Raw genomic sequence first — 18,532 nt, 5'->3', positions numbered from 1 at the left:
CAGCTAAAGAAGGGGCTTTCGGGAGCCGCAACGAGAAATTATTACCGACTGCGTAATAAAGCGCATTACGCGAATCCGCGGCCTATAGCTCCCGCGCGGGATCGCGCGCATGATTGGACGGAGTTTTGTTTATGCTATAGGTGTATTGGCATTTCAAGAGTTCGTACACCTACCTGAAAATACGCTTCGTTTCGACTTTAACGATGTAACGAATACGTTCGCGAGACGAATCCCAGCAAGTATATTCATTACGTAACTTTCGAATCAGATATAAATCGAGCGCAATCGAGCTTGCACTATTTTTCCCTCCTTATATCATTCCATATCCATTACATCTCCGCCGACAGTTTAACGATCTCCTCGCAACTTCTCGCGATCATTCCGCGATTAAACAAAACTTATACATGCAGAGAGAAAAAGAGGGAAAGGGCGCAGACACGTAAGTGTGCAAGGGTAGATCAGCCGTATAGGCGTAATTGTTCCCGCGCAGCGCAGCTGAGATGCGATCGCCGAGCGATCAATTTTCCATTTCCAGGAGGAACAAACTTTATACCCCGGCACCGCATACAGCCCGGCGAAAGATTTAGAGTCGGCGGCGGCGCGCGATGGAAAGTTCCCCCGCTTCTTCTTCTTCGGCGCAGTGTCCGTGGCGGCATCGGCTCTCGATACCGTTACGTTCGCTATACTCTCGCACCGCAATTTGTTTTGCTGCGCGCGTGCAAGTAGATTGCACCAGCTCCCCGAGGAGGATGTAGAATGAAAATAAAGATAGATGGAGTTGAAATAAGATAAGAAGCTTGTGCGTCTGTGGGTGTGTGTGTGTGTGAGAAGTTCGAGTCTCGCGGGCGAAATTCCACGTGTGGAATGGGAAAAGTTCGGGTGTGTCACTCTTTTTTTGTTTTTTTGTTTTTCGCGCCAGCTTGCAGTGCGTGTCTGTGTGTACAGTCGTTCTCGAAAGGCGACGATTTATCGGCGCGCTGAATTTTAATGGTATGAGATGTCTTTGTTTTTTTCGATTCCAAGTCGGAAACACACAGTCTTCGATCTTCCGAGAGATTCGTAAAACACGCGCCGAGCATACAGGTCTCGTGTATAACGAAATATTTGTCGCGCGAGTTGATGGCTCGTTATTCACGCGTTACGCGGCGAGTGCACGCAGAGAAAGGAGGCGCGCGAGAAAAGCGCGGAAAAATGCCGGAAGCATTTTTCAATAAAGTGCGCGCGGGAACAGACGCTGAGGAAGAGCTTTCTCGAGAACGGCTTCGAATGTATCGTCTTTTTGCAGCGGCTCGAAGGATAATCGAATTAAATTTGTAGACGTTTCGTTCTTCCTCCTTTTCTCTCTCTCTCTCTCTCTCTCTCTCTCTCTCTCTCTCGCTCTCTCGCTGCCGTAGATATAGCTGCTATTCAGTCGATCCGTAAATTGCACGTCGGATATCCGATCCCGTTATCTCTTGTCCATAGATATATATAGTTATATGAAGCCAAGCCAGGAGGAACAAACGCTTGGCTCGGGCTACTTCCGTTTGATATTTCCCGCGCGAGAGCCTCGAGATAGAGGAGGAATTATGTCCCATGTATGCTGGAGCGCTTTCGCGAAGATACTTCCATGCGCCTTATAATTCGACGCATTTGATATTCCGTAACAGCTTGCCTGCGAGACTCTGCAGTCTTCGGATTTTGGAATAATTGGGGCATAAAGTCTTGGAGCTAGATGGTGAAATCAACGGTTATATCACTCTCGGCTATATCGACTCATTCGCCATCTATGTCTCTATAGATGCATCGGAACTATATTAATCGTACGAGGGGAGCGTGTCGTTGGAATCATCGTCGATAAATCACGAGCGGCGGTGGCGGCCTCGACATTTGACGAATGCGGCTTGTCGAAAAATGACAAAAGAACGCGCCGATCGCTGAAAAAATTCCCCCTCTAAACGGCTCCACGAGCAACAAATGTTTCCTCCCATAACGCGAATAACTACCTCATACTTTTCCGTACGTGGAACACCTGAAAGCTCAGACCACGTCGTTAACCGATGCTTCAAACGTTCGCAGCGCGCTGCACTTTCGGAAAAGCCCAGCCGACTCTCTGTCTCTCTGAATTCCTAATTACGTCCTGCATAGTTGAAGCGAAAGTATAGCGAAGCTGGCGGCTGTGAACAAAGGGAATAGCCAAAATCCATTATTCCTAGCGCGGAGCTCGTCGGCAAAGCTCAGCGAATTCTCCGAAACTCTTCTCTGATATACTCGCGCTGCTCGTGAAAAATATTCCAATCTCGAAGCACCTGACGTCAATGCGGCAATTTTTCACTTGAAGCTCATAACCACACGTATAGAACAGCCTCTATCGCGGTTGGGCTCAGTAGCGGCTACTGATCCGTCGTGATAGGATGGCCCAGAGCGTGGTCCTCGTGTTGCTCGAGTCGGCGGATGTCGCTTTGCCATACCTGTTGACGCATCCTCAACTCAGTGCGTGCAAGTATGCGGTCGACTCACTGGCCAGAGACTACAAGAGCCAGGTGGATTCCAGGGCCGACTGGACCGAGGCTGGGTGGAAGGTCCAGAGGATGAGGAGACGCTACCGTGCGGAGATCGGCTTCTGGGAAAAGTATCTCAGAAGTTCCGAGGACTTCTGGAAGAAGAGCGACCGCGTCAACGCCTATCTCTGGTACTGCGAGGAACTAGGGGGTCATTATGACGAGGGGCCGATGTCGTGGAAGGGAAAGACTTCCGGTGATGGCGAGTGGGAGGAGATCGAGGCCCACGACGACGCTCGAGATTCTGGGAACGATCACGCGGTATAAGTGACGAAATTCAAACCAATTTATTGATACGTTTTCTTTTTGCGCGAGCGAGTTGAGTGTAATCAGAAGCATGTATGAATTCGCGAACGTCAAACAAACGATTATATCACATACGCGAGCAGACCGCATATACCGCGTATATGTACAAGCTATTTCAATATCCAATCAGTACTATTGGAACTATGGTAATTGTACCTGTCAGCGCACTTTTATAATTCAAGAAGCGTAATCACACGACTGTAGCGAGTCACCGCGCATTCATATCGCAATTGAATTTTTCGCGCATTCAAACCAATCACTGCCGACGGAATAAGCTTATTACTCGGTTTTCCATTATTGTATGATCATCTTTTCACCATTATTTGACATGGATCAGCCGCGATATCATACATAATCATATGATATGAGCGTTTTTTTATTCTAGCGAAAAAACGCGCACGCGATAAGACCGAGAACAAATACATAATACACAAATTCCATATCCTAATATATGCGCAAATCCAGAAAAAACCGGACACTTTTGGGGGTCTGAGTAAACGAAATTGAAATTTGGGGGCCACCTTCGATCGTAGTAATACACATTTTTGGATTGCGCCTTCAGACACTGAGTGAGTAAAGTTGAACCATGGCTAATTTTCGTTAATTATTTCCCCATGTTAAATTCCCATAAGAAAATTTAAAGTGCCCGGATAAAAAAGAAGTATTTCGTGATCTTGGGAACCCAAGGTTTTTCGGGTTCTGGGTGGCCTAAAGAACCCAAAAAAGTTGGTCTGGGAGGTGTGCCCTCAAATTTCAATTTCGTTCACTCAGACCCCCAAAAGTGTCCGCTTTTTTCTGGATTTGCACATATAAAAAGAAAAACACACTCACCATCAGCAGCAGCAGAAGTACATCCCATCACATAAATCCTAAAGCCACACGGCTGATCTCTCCCTAGCTCTGCTTCCTAATTCCATAGCCAGCCGCGCGATTCAGCGCACGCAGTCTAATATACTTAAGGGCGCCAGATTCAACTTGTTGCGAGGCGCTGATTTGCGATTCGCGCAGTGCTGCAAAAATAGAGAGCCCACTCTCCGCATGCTACCTATACAGTTGCTGGCGTTATGCTTTGTGCGCGTCGGTCAGAGCGACGATCGTGAAAGGAGCTTCTTATTGGCACATGGCCTAGTTGCGCCGCGCCGGAAATGGAGTTTGCTAAATAACGATTCACTCTTGACGCCGCGCTGCGTATCGTCGAGCACTTCAATGCCGATGTCAAGAGAGGAAGGGGGGCGGGGGAGCACCAGTTGGACGATGAAGATGAGCCATTGGGGTTTATCGTTGAGCGGGGTCTATTGTTTTCGAGGAGGCTTTGCGCGAAATGCGGAAGATTTTGCTCAAAGTCTCGGGAAAGACGTTGGGTGCGGTTTACGACTAACTTCGCGACTGATGCCGCGTGTATTTGAGTGGGAAATTTTGTCTTTGTCAATTTAGGACGCAATTAATTTTTCATCCTCGAGGAGTTTCAAAGCAGAGTTATAATCTCTCAATTGATAAATATATGTTTTTATTATGGTATTGAATTATAAACGAACTTGCGCGTGCAAAACGAGCGATGAATGATTTGCATGATGTAATTTTGCAAAATTAAAATGTACGTATTATATCATCAAATATTCGATCAGACATGAATTGGAATTAAGTACTCTAGTTGAAATTCTGCAGTATGCATGCGAGTGATTTCCTGATGTAACTTGCAGCGCCACCATCCTATTATATATCTCGTACAGTATTTATATAGCTGACATTTGACAAGTTCATTCGCGATTTCGAATTAAAAATTAACTTGCGAAAGACCAAAATTCTCGCAGTCCTGCGAATCCCAACCGTAAATTATAAATCAGACTCACAAAATAATCAGCCGCGTCGCAGCTCCCGTCTCTCACGAGCAATTTGAATCATCCGCCGGTGAAACTGCGCACTTGCACAGGCAGCTTCTGATCGAATTTCAATTTAACGCGAAAAAGCTGAAAATTACCGCGCTGAAACACGCCATCTCACTGAGGATCTTTTTCTTCCATCGACAGAGCTCTTCTCCCCCCCCCCCCCCTATCTCTTCGGCTCAGTCGTAGGAAATCGACTTTTCTATACTTTGTGGATATAGGTATATAGAACTGCGCGCGCGAGTAATGCATCCGACGAGCGAGAATTCGATTTAAGTTCGGCTCGACTTAACGAGCAGAAACGGCGTGGACTGAGCGAAAAAAATTCAAGTTTATACCTTTTTCAGAAAGTGCTATGCTCATTTACTCCATTTATTATATACCGATATTAAAAAGTTCAGCGCGGAACTGGCGTGCATCTAATGATTCCACGTCCGATGCACCATACAATAACCCGCGGCTTCGAAGATAAACCGCAGATAAGCCTTCCGGGAGAGCGACAATCGGCAATTCTTCACGGAACAAATTATCGCCCCCAGCCGGCCCCGCATCGGAGCTGAAACTTTCGCATGCGGAGCATTTTTCATATACACTCTTCTATGGGCTGAGGAAAAAACAGCAGCTGCAGCATAGCACTCAATCACCGCGTGGATGCATTTATGCATAAGGTGCACGACCGGTATTATACATATGAGTGACTTACAAGTGCACACAGCAATCCCCAGCAGTCGCGCGCAGAGCGCATACAAATCCTGCGTTTATTCGTTGAGTACACTAAATTCGAGAGAATTCGCGCTTCACGTCGGTGTGACTAAATTTTCCACCGATATGATAGCATCATGCAGTAAAGTACGACTGAGACATCAAACTCGTTCCGAATCAACTCCGCGTGACAACTCGGCAATTTAATCGCGGGCTATATATCTCGAATTTCCCTGTGCGTATCATACCGCACTCTCGATCAAAATTCCAATTAAAATCCAACCGGAATCCAAACTTCGCCGTCGCCAAGAGAAAGAGAGAAGAAAACTTGGCTCCAAAAAGAAGAAGAACAGCTGAACGAGCTAGTATGTGTATATACATGTAGAGCGCGGAAATCAGACAGCGAGAAGTAACCGACAGGTTAAAGCACTCAAGCGGTGCAGGTGGCAGGAGTAAAAAACAATGGGAAAAGAGTAGGGGGCGAAAGTGGAACAGCGGCCTCGGCTTTGCGCAGCGCCCCGAGTGCGATAGAGGACTGCGGAAAAATACACGTGCATGACTATATACATATATACTCCATACACGCACGTCACCGCCGCCCGATGTATATGTGAATTTAGTAGTCTGTCGCGCGTTTTCTGATAAAACGCCGGCGTTTGCGCATTTTTCGCGCGGAGAGAGAGCGCCGGTAATTAAATCTTTAAAACTTAATTAAAAGTTGCGAAAAAGGAGAAAGGCTGGTGTTTGCAAAGCCGACAATTTCATACGTTCACCGTAGCTCCCTCTCTCTCTCTCTCTCTCTATCTCTCTCTCTCTCTCTCTCTCTCTCTCTCTCTCTCTCTCTCTCTCTCTCTCTCTCTCTCTCTCTCTGCGGATGTAGGCCAATTAACATGCGGAAATTCTTTTCGTTTCCGCCTACATTTTTTCGTAAACCTTGCACACACGTCGTTTTTTATTCATCCGACTATTAACGAATTGATTTGGAGAAGATTGAGAGTGTTGATAAAAAAGATTCCTCGAGTATACACGCATCCCCGCGCGGAGTATTTATTCGGGGCAGTTAAAAGCTCACGGTACCCCCTGGCAGCTGGGCGCATGCAGATTTCGACCCGCATTTGAACAGCGTATTAATCTTCGGTTATTTTTTTCTCTCCCGAAAGCTGCACGGCAGGAAAAAAGTGTTGTTCCCCACGCGCGCGCGAGCGAGCAATCGATCCTATAACGATGGCCCGAAAAATAAACTGCTCCGAGCAGCGCCGAATAAAAACAAATTCGTCACTACACACATAACACGACAGTCGTAAATCTAGGGCTCTGCTCAGCCATTCATGAATTCACGAAAGCAGCACTTTTTCCACGCGATAATCTCCTTTCCCTCGGCTCTTTTTCTCCCCTGCACGCAAAAAGCATTTCCAATACAGCCTCTGCACTTTGGGGCCGAGTCGAAGAAAATCCCTTTTCCTCGATGCACACTCTGCGCACAACTCGAAAACACAGAAGAGCAGAACTTACGTTTCCTGTTTTCCTCCCTCGAATTCGCCTCGGCAGAGCGAATAAACGTCGCGGGGGCACCGACCCTATTATATATATGTAGATATATAGGTATATACGAACACTCGGCGGTGGCGCGCCGAGTCGGGCAAACAAGCGGCGAAATTTTGTTTATCCTTATCGACACGTCGACATGATAGCCGCGGCGCGTATTTGCATTGCGCCTGGCTGGACGTGAAGGTGTATGCTTGTATAGTCTACTCTTTCTTCGGCCGCATGGGAATTGCGAGCTGAACGACATTTTTCGGGGCTGAATTATTGTTTTCGAGCCGCGTTGATTTACGAGGAGCTTGTTACCGCGGAGTAAATGAAATTTTCCGCGGTGATTAACGATTGCACTTGTACGCGTGTATACTCGTACAAACGCTGATTAATATATATGAGGGTTATTACTGCGACGTGATAAAATATTCTGTTGCAATTGTATACTCGTTGCGCATTCTGCACAATAATGAATATGCAGCAAGATTAACAAGATTTGTGTACTTTAATTAGGTCCAGCTTTATTATTCAAAGTAATCCTGCACTGTTGTAATCTTTCACTGGTATATTAGTGGCTCTTAACTAACTATATTATCAAATTCGTCTATGCGATAATACCCATCACACGCACATTGAAACGTCTATACCGCTATCAGAGAGTATATCTATATATAGGGATGATTCTTTCTCTCAATATAACTTATACAATATATAGATTCATGCATCGATCTTTTAGTATTTGCATATCCTACTTAAATTATATTAGAGCATCGATTACCGATGATAGTAATAATTTTAATCGCAGTATTATAATATGGATAAATGGCGTTATACAACGAAATGAATTCCTCTGTTTCAGACGTTCTGTGTGGTGTCAAAGAGGTTTCGCAAAAATTACATTCATCGTTTCACAGCGACCAAGAGCTGGTTCATCTTCTCACCGTGGAATCCCATAAGGCGCTGCTGCATCTTCCTTAGCACGAATCAGTACTTCGATTACATGGTCATGACCACCATAATACTAAACTGTGTCTTCCTAGCCATGACCGAGACTATCGAAGAAGCCGAGTAAGTACATAAAATACATCACCGATAATCTTCGAGCCCACTTGGACTCTGCCAAAAAATACATAAACAATGCGTATACACCTGTTACAATGCCGCTACCCTAAGCGGGTCTTGGGCGTTGTCGTCCAGATCGGACGGGTTGGTGCCTATCACCACTACACAGCGCGTCCTTAGGTTGCGGATAGAGGAACAGTCCCTGAGAAAGAGGTTAGCTGCGAATAAATTGAATAAGCAGCCGCGGACAGCCGATAGGAACAGGCGTGGGTGGGATGAGCCCACACTGTCGAACGCATTCATCTAGAAACACTACGCAAGCACCACAACAACAAAAACACTTCACATTATCTCTTATCTCTCAATCTATCTCTTTCATCACACATTACAAAAATGGGCAAAAATCCTGCTGCCGAGGAGGATGCGGAAGCGATGACAACTACCCCGAAAGGGGATGTGTAGTAATGATTCGTCACCTAGTCTTACGCGGTAACGATGCCAGCGAAGGCGCGCTGCCTTGCAGGGGGGCGTTAGGATGCGAGAATGAAACCGTAGTGTGTCTGACGACGAGTTGACACTGTCCTCGTCAAGGTCGGAAAGCTCTCATACTTAGTTCTAGAGAGGTATGGGGGTTATCACCTCTAGAACGGTGGACTCACCTGCGATCGGAACAGGATCCGAAGCGCGCGGGTTTAACATAATATCATGGCTCAAAAAAATCAAATCCGAACCAAAAGGGACTTAAGGGTCGGAACTTGGAATGTTCGCAGTCTATACAGAGCAGGTGCGTTTAAAGAACTCGTAAAGGAAGCTGATAGGTACAATCTAGATTTGGTAGCAATACAGGAATCGCGGTGGCCAGATGGCGGAGTACTAGCATCGGGTAACTTCACGTACCTATATGGGGCCGGGAGTGGGGGATCTCTAGGCACCGGATTTCTCGTAAGCAAAAGCATCATACATTCGGTTAAAAGTTTCAAATCCGTCAATGGTAGGCTCTCGTACATCATTATCGAAGGTGAATTGTATAGATATGTATTTATTAATGTACACTGTCCTACGGGGGACAAAGAAGAAGAAGCTAAGGATCTCTATTACGAAACTTTAGAGCAGGTAATCGACCAGTTCGCGTCTTACGACACAAGAATAGTATTAGGCGATTTCAATGCTAAAATAGGTAGGGAGGAAATATTTAGGCCTACTATAGGGAAGGAAAGCCTGCACGAAGCCAGCAATGATAACGGTATTAGGGTCATAAATTTCGCAGCGGCAAAAGATCTTATAATCAAAACTACGTGTTTTAAGCACAAGAACATACACAAGGCAACGTGGACATCGCCGGACGGGGCCACACAGAACCAAATTGATCATTTCCTCATTGAAAAAAGACGTCATACTAATGTTCTTGACGTAAGGGCTTACAGAGGGGCAGATAGCGACTCGGACCACTTCCTAGTAGTAGCCAAATTAAGAGCTAGACTAGTAGCGAATCAAAATAGTAAGCGAGCAAACAAGGTAGAAAGCTTCGATATTGAGAAGCTACGAGATAGAACAGAGCGAATTAGGTACCAGATAGAAATTAATAACAGGTTTCAGGCACTTGAAGAAGCAAATACATCGCCGGAGGGGAATGACGAACCGAATACCTTTGGGGGGACATCGAAAAAACGGTAAAAGAGGCCGCGAACAAAGTACTGGGTAAAAAGAAAAAGCCAAAGAGCAAACCATGGTTTGACGAAGAGTGCGAACTCTGGTTTGAAAGGCGCAAAAAGACTAAATTAGATAGCTTACAAAATAGAAGCGATAGGACCGTAGAAGAGTATTCTAAAGTAAGGAAACAGACGAGCGCGATCTACAGAAATAAGAAGCGGGAGTATCAAAAGAATCTTATTAGGAGAATAGAAACTAACAGTAAGGAAAATAACCCCCGCGAAATGTACAGAGGGATTAACGCCATCAGAAAGGGTTTTAGGAGTAGAGCGCAATTGATGAAGGACGAAAACGGGGACCTCGTAACAAATGACAACGAATTACTGTCGCTGTGGAAAAATTATTTCGATAAATTATTAAACGTGCACGAAAATAGCGAAGAATTAGGGGACGAAATTCACACTGCTGAACCCCTCGTGGAGGAACCGAGCTACCAAGAAGTAGAGGTCGCGATTAAAAAACTAAAAAACAACAAAGCCGCGGGAAATGACTCTATACCAGCTAAGTTACTCAAATATGGGGGCGTCGAGCTCACTTTCAAAATCTATAAACTAGTATGTGCCATCTGGAAAAATGAAACAATACCCGAAAATTGGAAGGAATCTATCATTATACCGATTTTTAAAAAGGGGGATAAGACAGACTGCAATAGCTATAGGGGTATTTCACTTTTAGCAACGTGCTACAAAGTTCTGTCAAACGTAATACAAGCTAGACTCACTCCATTCGCGGAAGATATAGTAGGAGATTATCAGTGCGGATTTCGGCGCAACAGATTGACGAGCGATCAAATGTTTACCATAAGACAGTTGTTAGAGAAAAAGTGGGAATTTTGCGAGACCATACACCAACTATTTATAGATTTTAAAAAAGCGTACGACTCTATTAAGCGAAGCAAAATGTATCAAATTCTAGTACTTCTCGGGGTACCGAAAAAACTAGTGAGATTAATTCAAATATGTCTGAACGGAAGCACGGGAAAGGTCCGAGTAGGCGGTAATGTATCAGAACCCTTCATGATACGCGATGGTTTAAAACAAGGGGATGGGCTCTCTACGGTGCTGTTCAACTTAACGTTAGAGTATGCCGTTAGAAGAATGCAGGTTAGCCAGTTGGGCGCAACGCTTAATGGAACAACGCAGATACTAGGCTACGCAGATGATTTGGATATACTGGGGGATTGTAGGGAAACGGTAGCAAGAAACGCGGAAATCCTCATAAAAGTGGTGGAGTATACAGGGTTAGAAGTGAGTGAATCAAAAACAAAGTATATGATTGTGGATAAGCTAGGCATCTGCAGAGGGGAGGAAGATCTCAGAGTTGGGAATTTTACTTTTGAAAAGGTTAGCGAATTCAGGTATCTGGGTACGACCATAAATGATAGAAACGATATTAATGTCGAAATAAATAAGAGACTCCATTCGGGTAATGCTTGCTTCTACGCCGTGAGTAATTTACTTAAGTCGAGGCTGTTGTCTAAAAACGTTAAAATAAGAATATACCGGACAATAATACTGCCGGTGGTTCTGTACGGGTGCGAAACGTGGACTCTCACTAAGCAGGCGGACAACCGTTTTAGGGTATTTGAAAATAAAGTCTTGCGAAAAATATACGGGCCGAAGAAAGATGAGGAAACCGGGGAATGGAGGAGACTACACAATGATGAGTTACACAATCTGTACGCGTCACCAAATATTAACAGAATAATAAAATCGCGCAGATTGGGATGGGCAGGGCACGTAGCGAGAATGGGAGACGACCGTACGGCAGCGCGTGTCATGAAGGGCAGGCCGATGGTAACGCGACCTCTAGGTAGACCTAGACGTAGATGGGAGGACAACGTAAAAGCGGATCTAGTAGAAATAGGACGGGTGGGTGTCGATCGGAGAGGTGCATCTTGGGTGGGGTTGACACAAGATAGGGCAGTGTGGAAGGCTTGCGTAGATGAGGCGATGAACTTTCGAGTTCCAAATGCCACGTAAAAAAAAAAATGCGTATACACGCGCGAGAAATCGTAATCTAAAAACTCACAATCGCATTACAACAGAGTAGAATAAACATCAGCACCAGTGAAAAATTCGAAAAGAAGCCTTTCCGCGCGATAAGAAAGTGTTTCTCGCGCCTGGAGATCCCGATCACAAGCCGTAAAAGCCTCTTTCCCGGTAGAATTCATCGGCCGACGCGGCAATAAAACTCGAGAATAAGAGTGAGAGCCCGAGAGCAGAGGGGAAATCCCATTCACGCGGCGCGATATTAAATAAAATGGCCCGGGAAAAAAAGCGTATTACACGCGCTCGTAAGCCATCAGCTCAATCGTTCGCCGTCTCCTTTTTATCGTCGACGCGAAGACGCCCCGGAGTCCCACAAGGCTATATATATAGCTGGCTCAAGTCGCGCACACATTCGGTTGATGTTTGTACGTAAGATTATTCTCAAATTCAATTCTCTAATGAATTACTGATGGCGAAACTGAAAAATCAAGCGCGTCGACTTTTATCTGCTGCGTCATAAATACACACTAAAAATATCACAATTCGTTCGGAGAACTCGTTATATACTTTCTCATGTCTCGAGCGCGATAAGCCGCTTACACAGCCTGCCTCTTTCGCCAGTTGCGATTCTCTCTCTCTCTCTCTCTCTCTCTCTCTCTCTCTCTCTCTCTCTTACACAGCTCTCCGACCCCTAATTCTCGCATAAATCGCATTTAAAAGTAGATTTTCCCAAGGGAAAACTTTCCTCCGCCGGCGCCATCGGTTTATGCTCAGCTTCTATATACCTATACACATCTATGTATACCCAGCTAGTGCATCTATCTATATACGCGAGCTATAGGGAGGAGACGATGTTTACTCCCTGCAGCTAATGTGCGCTGCCACAATGACGAATCATTCGTTCATTTTTCCCGAGTACGATTTCGTAGGCGTTGCCTATAAATCAAACGCAATTACTGGCGGAGCTCCGCGTAGCTATATTATACAGATTGCGCTCTCTCTTTCGGCGAGAGCTACTCGAAACTTTCCGGGGGAGCCGCGATAATGACCCTCTTCCGAACTGCGCACGGCTTAATGCGCCCGATGACTGCACTTTTTTTTTCTTCGTTGCAGGAGTTCTTGGGTGCAGAACTGCTTTTTTAGCTGCTGGAGAAGAGTTGCGGGTTGGGTATTTTTTTTTTATTTTGAATTTTTGCACGGCCGGGAGAAAAGAAATTTCTTTTTACGCCACGGCGTTGGGTAAATAGCGGGAAGCGTCGCGGCGGCAGAAGAGGTCGAGATGGCTAGGACGCGGCTTATCTTTCCTCTCTCCTGTATATACCCTTTTGAATTTTATCCGCCTTTTTTCGCTTGTAATTCGGGCTGGCTCTATCTCTCCTTTGTTTATTTTTCTCTCTCCCCTGAATGTGGCTCAAACTAATCTAAAATGTTGAAGGGTTAATACAGCTTTCGACTTTAAACCGCTTCCGAAATAATTATTCGCGCGGGTATACTATATACGTTAATATGCGCAAGACGGCTCCGGCACGCGAAGAAGTTAATAATTTTCAGCTACAAATAAAGCCGGCATCAGAATGTATATAAGATTTAACGACGCTGAGTCGCGCGTTGTGCGCGAACAGGTTGAAGAGACTGGTTATTATATCCTCGGGGCTAATAATACAATTTTATTGCCTGTCATAAAGCGTTCGGACGTACGTTAAGATATTAAAAAGAAAGTCCATAAACGCCGAGGATCGTGTTGAATTCATACCGCGCTGTCGGGACTTTTGTGTCCGAAGTTTACGAGCGGTTAAAAATAGTATATTGTGCAACTAGGGGGGGGGGGAAGGGCGATGTCTAACGAGGGTGAGATTTGAGCACGAGTTGGAGTCAAGGGCGCCGAAAGCGTAGGTAGAAATTGCCTTCCCCCCTTTGTTGCACACTGTACTTTTTTTGACAAGTGCCTGTAAAGACCCGTGTTCATGCATATAGAGTGAATGGTAAGTTGCGCATTTTGAGTCGTAAACCACTCTCTTTAAAAAAATATCAATATTTTTCAAAAATTTTCAAAAATTTTCAAAAATTTGATTATTTTTGAGGGTTTTTGAGTGTTTTTCAGTGTTTATGAGTAGAGGGAGGGAATAGCCATTCTCTCCCGCACGCTCGAAATGAGCAGCTTGCCATTCACTTTAGAGGCATGGAAACGGGTCTTTTTCATGCACGTGTTAAGAAAAATCAATCTCCTTCTCCGCAACGCAAGTATTCCGATCTCGAGTCAATTTCATGATTTCAAACACAGTTCTGCCGTTGTGCACCTATACGTAATCGCATTTAGTAGTGAGTCGATCACCCCTTTTTCTCAAAGAACCCTATATATTCTTCCTTTTATCGCATTAACACATAATATATACTTTTAAAAGTAGAAAAGGTTCCGCTTCGGTCAGACGCATGATCGATCCCACGAGCTTAGAGTAATTTCCGCTCGACCGGCTCCTGATGTACACTAAAGCCTTTTCCCTGTTCTCCTAATTATGAGCTCGTGAAAAAAAGTTCTCGGCACGAGTATACCATCGAAGCCTCTTAGCCGAAGCATTTTTCACGTCGCTCACTGCACACTATGACACGACAGTTTTCCTTGCCCGAAGAATTAAGATTTTAATTCATCGCGCATGAGGGGCAGCTCGCGGACCGATCGTCAAACTTTCCTGCAGTCACGCCAACGGCTCGTTATACGCGGCGAACAACCGCAGCGAAAAAGCACATCGATATATATATATATATATATATATATATATATATATATATTCGGGCATCGGAGAAAACGCAGCTGCGCGCGGGTATACTGGACGTACGTACATATGTATATAGGTGTACGTTTGATTTCGCGCGATTAACGGTCCAGAAATCGCGGCGTGTATAGCGCCCGAGCAAATTTACTCTGCCGGTACGGATTAATATTGACCGACGCGCGCGCTGATCGCGGCCTAATAATTGCGCGCTCGCAGTCTCGCTTACTCGTATATGCCTGCTTCAACTGTTTGCGAGCCGCGTCCCCACTAATTGTATCAAATCGATGGAGCAATGAAATCTATACCCACTGAGATGACACCCGCTCCGCGTCTATGTCTTTTTCGTTTACATACACAAACGCGTGTGCTCGGTGCATTTATGTATACGAGAAGCGGCGGTGCGATCAATTTTTATGGTACACACCTATGTGTATGAATGTGCGCGAATCGTTTAAGGCCAAGGAGTGGCGTTATTGCGGACACGGAAAAAAATCATTAGCCGCGATGATCGCTATTATTGTCGTAATTGGTCGAGTCGAGATTTTTTGTCACTCTTGTTATTGCCGAGGATAATTCGCCGGAAGCTCGTTAATCTCGCTTTATATGAACAAATATACACTATCGCGTAATGCGAAAATAATACCTATACATATACATCCAGGGGCTTCGTTTCCCTCGCTCCGCTGTAACGGCTGATTGGCTGATGAATTAACGATGGATCGATTATACGCGCGATCACGTTTTTTCGTCATATATCGAGGCTGCGCGCGCGCCCTCCCCTCTTTGTTATTTACCTATATGCGAAGCGGCGAAAAGCGCGTTACACGCTTGCAGAGAGAGAGAGAGAGAGAGAGAGAGAGAGAGAGTTCTTTGCTCTCGATGCGGCGGTCTAATTCTGTATTCATCGATTAACGGTCGGCCATATGTAAATTTAATTCTCCGGAGGCTATGTATAAACGACGCGTTTCTTTTTTTCGTCCCGATGCTTTATTATTACCCTTCGACGGCACACGCATAAAAAATATCGACCACTTAGCGCGAGGTGCGCATAATTAATTTAAAACCGAGAGAGAGAGAGAGAGAGAGAGAGAGAGAGAGAGAGAGAGAGAGAGAGGAGAGCTTTTCATTCACTCGCGTAACGCGATCTTCCTGTATGCAGAATTCATGCGAGACACCAGCGCACTCAACGCCTTCGGCGAATGCATTAGACATAAAAATCTAATTTTCGAAAAGAGCCCGCTGCAGCAATGTCGCTATGCAGGCAACGAAATTTAATAACAATCGTCTTATAAACTTATGTGCTTTCTGCCAACAGATATATCTTCCTAGCCATCTACACGGCAGAAATGGTGATAAAGTCCATAGCCAAGGGATTCATACTGAACAAGTACACGTATCTGAGGAATCCGTGGAATTGGCTGGACTTCGTAGTAATTACGAGCGGGTACGCGACCATCGGAATGGAGGTCGGTAATCTCGCTGGTCTCAGGACGTTCAGGGTATTGAGAGCCCTTAAGACTGTTTCAATTATGCCAGGTGAGTAAATTGTTGGAGCGTGAAAAGCGCGACGGGAACGTGCGCTCTCCTGCGTCCTCAGCGTTATAAATTGATAATGGCTCGCTCGCGCCAGTAGCAGTATAGCCTTTTTAGCTATAGATCCACCTATGTACACATACCAGTTGTATCCGCGTGGAAGCAAAGTCGGTACGGCGCTTTCCCGCACCGCGCATTCGCGTCAGTGAACTGATGGACGTCTAAAAGCCAGAACGCATCAGCGTCACAATGAGCCCAGCCGGCGCCGCCGTCGAGCTCAACGCCAAACTGCATCCATCCGATGCTCCTCGACGCAAAATCCAAGCTGATGTATAGATCCAGAGAGTATAGACTAACGACAGTACGGCATTAGCCTCGCAAATCTTGCGGCCGGCCGCAATCCATTACACTTTCTCGCGCTGCCTATATATACGTGCATCATGATAGAGAGAGGGGGGGGGGAGAGCGGCCTTTGGGAGGTCCGATACTAAATCAATTATGCGCCGCCCTATGGGAGCCGGAATAGCGAACAGCGAGCGAGAGCTAGCTGAATACCAACGGAGTTAGTGTGCGCGGCGGTCAGCTCGATCCGGTATTCGATTATACGCCGGTACCTAAAGTGTATAGATAGGCCGTACACGCATGAGGAGTAGAATTCAGAGGGATTTTTTAGCAAACGGCCGCTTCACTCGCTGAGTCATTGCTTTTCACGAATGAACTAATATCGATTATTTATACATATTAAACGAAATTAAAAAGCGAGCTATATGAATATATAATAAAAGAGCTTTTAATTCGAGACTTCAAGCGCGCTAAACGCGAAAGAATAACGCGCAGCCGTCCATCACGGCGAGCTTTTTGCTCCGCGAAGAAATCCCTGCACAAAAGAAAGCTCGCTTCCATGTTTCCCTTTATTATACGTATGCGCGATGCTTTATACGTGCGACATATGATGCGCACATTGTAGACGTCGCGTATGTATTCCACGAATATTTTTACATATCTCCCGCTCGACGGTGGCATCGTGGGTGAAAAGGAGATGAAATAAAATCAGAGCCCGCTCCCGCAACGCGAATTGTATATTCCCAAAAATTCAATGTGAGGGTGAGAGAGAGAGAGAGAAAGGGAATCCCTCGCAATTATTTCGTGCGCACGAGCATACCTTCAAAAACAACGCCCAAATCGCGACACAATAGCGATAAATTTGTCGGATCGCAGCTGCGCGTATGAGTCCTGTCCTTGAAGCGCTCGCGCGTTTTATCAATGAATCGGTGAAAGCGCTTTCGTTAGCGCCGTGCATTCGATCGAGTGCGCCGGACAAACGTATCATCGAGCGCGTGAAGGATTTAACACGAGGTGATATGGTTGGCTTTTTTTACGGTAATCCGGTTTAGTTTTCAAGTGATGCAGCCGTCGCTAATTCGAGTGTTTGATTAGTTTAAAGACCCCTTTACACCTGCGATCACAATGTACTTTTTGAAACTGCGAACGTTTTGGATAAAATTAGCATTATACAAATTCTCGACAGCGATCACCGACCGCGTATGCATTCATTCATCCACTGCATATATATATATATATGTGTGTGTGTGTGTGTGTGTGTGTGTGTGTGTGTGTGTGTGTGTGTGTGTGTGTGTAAGTGTGTGCAGTGGTACCTTACGTGAAAGAAGAGCACTGCATACACACAGCGAGACTCGCAACATAAACAAGCAAACGAAGGATCGTCCGTTTCCGCAACGAGAGAGAAAGCTCGCAAGCTCGAAAGATCAGGTCCGCCTGTACGGAGCCGAAGCGAAAGAAAAAGGCAGAATACAAAAACTGAGAGCGAGAAAAAAAAAGAAGAAGCGCGGCAGATAAACGCAAACGACCGTAAAAAGGGGTCCCATAAGATCGACGCTTTATGTATATATAGATATATAAAGGTACAGGGAAAGAGAAGGAGAGAGAGAGAGTGAGAGAGAGAGAGAGAGAGAGAGAGAGAGAGAGAGAGAGAGAGAGAGACCAGAGACTTTCCTCGGATAAAAGGCAGATCGCGCAGAGTTCCTGGTTAAAAGTAGCTCCGATAGCGGAAAAAAGTACGGCCTTATCGGAAAGCGAGAGCATCTTTTTTCCGATCGCTTCGCTGTATATACGTACATTAAAGAGCTATAGGATAAAGCGAAAGGCTTCTCGATTGCGCATTAAATTATGCGTGCCCGAGCTTTAATTGCCTGAATTATTGCGTATAAGTCAAAAACGCGGCCGGCCATTAAAGCGACCTTCGTTCCGCCTTTGACGGCAATATATTATATTCTCTGAAATTGAACGATCAAAAGCTGTGTGCTTACTGAACCTGAAAAGTGGCCATCGAGCAGAGGATCCGGGCTTTGGAAAATTAAATATCTGCGTCAATTCGATGAACACATCATCAGTATAGAGAAATACAAAGCGCTCGATTTTTACACACGCATATGCTTTTAAGTGCCAAAATCATAGTCAAGGTCCGGAGTTCCCCCGGAGTC

At 45.5% G+C, this 18,532-nt stretch overlaps 1 protein-coding gene across 4 annotated transcripts in view; it reads left to right on the top strand.

Moving 5' to 3' along the window:
• Positions 1 to 18,532, top strand: part of LOC100116867 (sodium channel protein 60E) — an 85,294-nt gene that overhangs the window by 35,877 nt on the left and 30,885 nt on the right. For 3 of the 4 annotated variants that reach the window (XM_031929594.2, XM_031929596.1, XM_031929597.2), the window contains 2 exons: positions 7,824 to 8,032; positions 15,814 to 16,034. In XM_031929594.2, the coding sequence (XP_031785454.1) occupies positions 7,824 to 8,032; positions 15,814 to 16,034 (430 nt within the window). Of the gene's footprint in view, positions 1 to 2,390; positions 2,802 to 7,823; positions 8,033 to 15,813; positions 16,035 to 18,532 lie in introns of those variants that run through there. The other variant, XM_031929595.2, reaches the window with a different exon arrangement.

This window comes from Nasonia vitripennis, chromosome 4, assembly GCF_009193385.2.
Source record: "Nasonia vitripennis strain AsymCx chromosome 4, Nvit_psr_1.1, whole genome shotgun sequence".
Classification (NCBI taxonomy): Eukaryota; Metazoa; Arthropoda; class Insecta; order Hymenoptera; family Pteromalidae; genus Nasonia; species Nasonia vitripennis.
Note: the sequence above shows the minus strand (reverse complement) of the source record. Positions and strands in the feature narration are given on the sequence as shown.